The sequence below is a fragment of the Triturus cristatus genome, chromosome 7 (genome assembly GCF_964204655.1).
Source record: "Triturus cristatus chromosome 7, aTriCri1.1, whole genome shotgun sequence".
Classification (NCBI taxonomy): Eukaryota; Metazoa; Chordata; class Amphibia; order Caudata; family Salamandridae; genus Triturus; species Triturus cristatus.
Window position 1 is genome coordinate 1,683,129,914 of NC_140590.1, and position 6,000 is coordinate 1,683,135,913.

Here is a 6,000-nt window from a genome sequence, read left to right on the forward strand (position 1 = left end):
ACTAAAAAGTTTGAAGACCACTGCTATTCGTGCATCCAAAGGACTCTTACGTCTTCAGCTCACTCCAAACCTCATTGTATTACCATGATCTCTCAAATAACCCTCAACAGATTCAAAATTCAAAAACTTTATTTGAATACAAATTGTTTCCATGAAAGTACAATACAGTGGAATGAAATACATAAAAATAGTTTAAAACACAGTATATGAATAAAAACATGCAGAGAACTAAAATCACTGTCCCCTGACAAAAGTGCAAGAAGTGCAAAGAATAAATGTAATCCTTGCAGCAAGCCTATGTAGTATTCATGGTATCACGGGCTCTTACAGCTGTTTTTAAAAAAGTGCCCAAGCGAATACTCTCATCCTCATCCGCCAATTGAGAAAACATGTTCAGGGCATTTCTCAAGTTATTAATGCAACATTTTACTAAAAAAGGGCTTTATAAATTTGTAATACTGGGAAGAAGGCACCTCCACCCCTGGGTTGTGGTAGGCTAAATAAAGTAGCAGTAGATTTTGATAGTTTTCGCCTGCGGTGTGCCATTTGTAGGGCCCACGAATCGGTAGCAGCAAATGTAAGACATAAATGAGAAAAAGTGCTAGTATGTGTCAAAATATTATTACATACAGAGAGGGAGGACAGACGGTATTTCTTAGGGCCACAGGCCATAATAAAAGATTTTTTTTAGAATTCGTTTGCAGATCCAAGGCAGCCATAAAGTCGACAAATCCATGGAATAACCGTTGTAAGGCTCCAAGTGTACGCACCATTAAAATAAGCTTACAAAAGTTACGCTAATGCAGAGCCATTGATTATTGGGACATCCAGTCATGTTCTTTAATAACAGGTGGAAATTATTAATATATAAAATAAAAAAAAGAGGTGCTAACATGCACCACTGTCTCATTCCCCGGGAGACATCTATTGAAAGAGACCTCACCCTTTGCAGTAATTCTGATCACAGCCTTCATGTCTGTATGCAAGTAAGCGAGGAAATGCACCAATGTTTCATCCAACCCGTGTGTGAAAAGAATGGACCAAAGCTTTGAGCGGGTTACACAATGGAACACTGGGGTCAGGTCCATAAAAGCTAGCTGTATAGGTGACTGTTGTGCAACTGCATGTTCCCAATGATCAAAGACAAGTTTAAGCATTGTTCAATGGTTCCAACTTGGCTCCTAAAAAGATATTGGCATGGATATTAAACAGACTCCACCTCTGCCCTCTCACTCATTTGACTTTATAGAACCCTCCCAGGGATCTTAACTGTAGTGTCGATTACAGAGATTGGTCTATAACAATTAAGCTGTGTACGACATCCCATTGTAAAAATCAACACAATAATGGAGGTTGACCATGTACCAGGGAATGGAGAGTGGGTCACACCATTAAAGACATTCACCAGCAGAGGTGTCCAAAACTCTGGAATATGCCTAAAAAGATCAAATGGAAAGCCATCTGGTCTGGGTGCTTTTCCATCTAAACTTTGACTGATGGCTTCGTTCACCTCCTTTAAGGAGACAGAAAACTCCCCAGGGGTACACTTCAGATCCGGAGTGATCGGATCATCAATAGCAGCATACATTTTGAAGAGTGTACCTCCCAAGTGGTCCTGGCAATGTGGCACGTTATAAGTGTTGCAATATGGCTCCCTCTCCTTGTTGCGAACACCTCACTCCAGAATGATTTACTGTTCTTCGTGGCTGCAAAGAAAGCAAGTGAGTCCCACCAATTTTGCAGTAGCTCCCACTTCCTTTTAGCAATAGCTTCTTTGTACTCCTTGCGACATAATGCAACTATGACCGGTTCCCTGGGACTAGCTTGTAAGTGCCCTGTGTAATTTACAATTGGCATCACAATAATCATGGTTAAACCACCTGGGATTAGAGGGGGGGGGGTTCCCTTTCTAGATTATTCCCTCGTGAATCCCCTTTTTGACCATCCCAAACCTCATTTTACAACTACGATCTCCCTAATCCCTTTCTAGACTCTTTCCTCCTCTTAATCATCCCAAACCTCATTTTACTACTATGATCTCCATCTCCCAAATAACACTTTCTAGACTCAACTCTTGCATCCTATATCCCTCCATTATGATATTCAATCAAACTAACAGACTCACATGTCCACCATTCAAATTAACAACTCATATCTCTCTATACTAATCCACCACTAATCCTTTTTGGGTTCTCGGGTCACGTGCTACTTGCCTAAAAGCGACTCATCAGGAGTAGTAAGGGCTATATAAATACAATTACAATATCTATTGACCCACCCCTCAAATTTGCAGTTAAAAGCCTTATGATAACCGTGCAGATTTCATGTAGCTTGCAAAGACCTAATCAGTCCCTACCTGCTTCTGCTCAGCTTACCCTCTACTCCCGGGCTCAGTTTCCTGCCAAACTGGCAGCACGACACAGTGTTTCTCGACCACCAACGCCAGTTTCACATGGGCTAATTGCTTGAGGTGGCAAGGTATCTCCGGTTTTGTTTTTTTTAGAGGGGTCCCCTGCAACAAAATGGCTGACAAAAATAAGGGATAATAATAAAGTTTCAAAATAAATCTAAGGCAAGTGAATATAAAGTCAAATTGGGAGCACAGAAGAACACAACACAACTGATTGTTCTTATTATACCAAAATTAGAAAAATGTTTAATTAATAAACGACGATGTTAGAACAAAGTCAAAGAAAGGCTCGTGAACGCCCAGCTGACAGCCTTCATCGGAGATAACTACATCCTTGACCCCTCCCAATCCAGTTTCCGCAGCACCGAGACAGCCCTGATCACCGCCACTGACGACATCCGTATGTTGCTCGACCAGGGCCACACCGCAGCCCTCATCCTCCTGGACCTCTCCGCAGCTTTCGACACCGTCTCACACCGCACACTAACCACCAGGCTCCACAACGCTGGCATTCAGGGAGACGCCCTCAACTGGGTCCGATCCTTCCTCTCTGATAGAACACAGAGGGTCAGGCTCCCCCCTTCCTCTCCAAACCCACCGACATCATCTGCGGAGTTCCCCAAGGATCTTCTCTGAGCCCGACTTGCTTCAACATCTACATAGCCCCCATCGCCGCAATCGTCAGGCAGCACTGGCTCAGCATCGTGTCCTACGCTGACACCCAGCTCATCCTCTCCCTCACCAGCAACCCAGAAGACACTAGACTCAGCTTCCAGGAAGGAATGAAAAACGTGGCCACCTGGATGAAGGACAGCAGTATCATACTCAACTCCGAAAAGACCGAGGTTCTCATCTTCGGACCCCACCCCTCCGCCTGGAGCGACTCCTGGTGGCCTCCCGCCCTGGGACCCCCAACCACCCCGACGGACCACGCTCGGAACCTCGGCATAATCCTTGACTCCTCCCTCTCCATGACCCGCCAAATCAACGCTATCTCCTCCACCAGTTTCAACTGCCTCCGGATCCTGCGTGAGACCTTCAAGTGGATTCCCCCAGACTGCAGAAAGACCGTTACCCACGCACTCATCACCAGCAGGCTCGACTACGGCAAAGCCCTCTACGCCGGAATCAACAAATCCCTACTACGCAAACTCCAAACGATCCAAAACGCGGCCGCCAGGCTCATCCTAGAGACACCGCGCCACGAACAACTGACTCCACACCTGCGAGAACTCCACTGGCTCCCCGTCGAGAAGAGGGTCACCTACAAACTACTCATGCACGCCTACAAATCCCTCAACAACATCGGACCCAAATACCTCAACAACCGAATGAGCTTCCACGCACCCAAGCGGAACCTCCGTTCAGCCGACCTCGCGCTAGCATAGGTCCCACGCATCCACCGGAGTAGAGCTGGAGGGAGACCTTTCTCGTACACCGCAGCCACAGCTTGGAACACTCTCCCAGTAGAAATAAGACGCTCGCCAACCCTGAACACCTTCAGACGGGCTCTCAAGATCTGGCTTTTCGAGTGACAGGAGCAGCCCTACCGTTCTCTCCCCCAGCGCCTTGAGACCCTCACGGGTGAGTAGCGCGCTTTACCAACCCCTGATTGATTTGATTGATCATAGTCCTCCAGAATTATGCCTTATGGTTACAATATGCATATTAATTGACAGAATTAATAATCTTGTATTGTGTCCAATTTTGTATCATCAAATATAGCTTTTGTATTTTCATATTATATTGTTTTTGAGAATGATGAGTATGTATGTACATATGAGTGAGAGCATGTCTGATCAATGTTTCTTTTATTCTTGTAGTTTGAATATAATTCTATATCGTCGTTTATTGATTAAACATAGTTTTGGTACAATAAGGACAATCTGTTGTGTTCTTCTGTGCCCCCAATTTGACTGTATATTCACTTGCCTTATATTTATTTTGAGAGGTATCGCCTCGGACTATTTAAGAAGCTAGCCTCTGACCATTTAGAAACTCTCTCAGTTCTTGCCTGAAACCCTCCTGTCATAGGGTGAGCAGGTGTCCCGTATTCAGAGACCGTCGGCAGAACACAGAGCCAAGCGCTCATGGGTTCCAGTGTAGGGTTGGTTAGCAGTCCTTGTAAGAAAGCGATTCTATTACATATAATGCTGTGTGTAAAAGTTGCAGCCTCAGTTAAAGGAATGTCCCACTTTTTGGTATTGGAAATCTGCTCACCCTCCACTACTTAGCCACCATTCTGTAGCGTACAGATAAGAATACAGTCACACCAAATAGTTATATGCTCGACGGCTTTTCAGTAAGGACCCGAACCTGTGACCCTGACAGCATCGTTGATAGTGGACGCTTGCTCTGCCCTCCGTCTGTGCCTAGCGATACCACTAGAGCCAAGTCATATGTTTGAGACATAAGCTTTCACTGGCTTACTGCATTGCAGGAGTTGTAGTCTTGGCTCGCTTTAAATTAATTGGAATACAATAGTGTTAAAGCGAACGACTTGAAAAAAGCTCTAATAACATAGGGAAAGTGCAAGGCACCCTTCGCTGTCCATACGCTCTCGTCGAATTACTCCTTTTCACTGTCCGCTCCATCCACGCACATCACCATATTTACCACCAAATGCTCGCATTTTACTCCCCCCGCCCACTTCTGCATCAATTGGCCCCTCCCCTTCCAATGTACACCGTCCCGCCTCTCTCGTGCATCCTTTCTCGTCACTGTCCACCCCCCACCATTCCCCCTCGTTGAAATCGGTACTTCTTATAATTTGTTTGATCCTCTTACTGTCCAGATAATGCTCCAGATACATCCCAGCCGCCATCTTGATAGAAAACAAACAGCCCTTTCCGGCTCCCGCCCCTCTTCCGTTCGCTATCTTCTCCGCAGGTGACGTTACTTCCGCACCTCAGAGCGCAAGCTTGCCGCCATCTTTTTTTAGGGCAAAGATTTTTTCTTCGTTCCTGCATATGAATAATGAGCATCCTTTCAGGATGGGCGTGGCCAGGTAGCGTCATTTTGGAGCTGTGTGTGTAGGGGCTAATCAAGTCAAATGTGTACACCCGTTTTCCTATTTATTGTTTAAGTATTGATCTAGATTACTATTCATGTTCGATGAAATACGAATGCTGGTTTAAATACATGCTTAATTAACGGCGGAACAAATCATAGGCATTGGCGGCTCGAATGATCATCCTCTTTGGGATTTTATATATCAGTGCACTGTATCTGCCACAATTTCATTATCGGAAGCCAAGTAAGGTGAGGGAAACCCCCTTGTTGCGGGTAAAGGCAGCAGCAATTTAAATAAGTACACGAATGCTGATTAAGCTTCCTTAAAAAATACTTTTAATCCAATAAAAGAGCTAAATCAGCTTCCCTGCTTGGCATCAAAGGCGGCATGCCTAAGCTTACAATCTGCTTCCCACATTGCGATGTTCCTTATTTCAAAGTCCATTACATGAAAATTACATAAAATAAAAAATAATAACACTAACACACTACACCATCCCCCATTTCCCAAAACAAGCACCAACAAAAAAAAACTAAACAGAAAACTAAAACATCAATAATTTACATAATCTTTGAAT

General features: G+C 44.6%; 1 protein-coding gene across 2 annotated transcripts in view; it reads right to left on the bottom strand.

Moving 5' to 3' along the window:
• Positions 1–5,333, bottom strand: part of ING4 (inhibitor of growth family member 4) — a 30,597-nt gene extending 25,264 nt beyond the window's left edge. Inside the window, exons 1-2 of one of the 2 annotated variants that reach the window (XM_085619826.1) lie at positions 5,198–5,235; positions 1,603–1,706 (exon numbers count right to left, since the gene is read on the bottom strand). Coding sequence is in view for 1 of the 2 variants with exons in the window: in XM_085619825.1 (XP_085475951.1) it covers positions 5,198–5,234 (37 nt within the window). In the remaining variant the exon portion in view is untranslated. Of the gene's footprint in view, positions 1–1,602; positions 1,707–5,197 lie in introns of both variants that reach the window. The other variant, XM_085619825.1, reaches the window with a different exon arrangement.
• Positions 5,334–6,000: the final 667 nt, after the last annotated feature.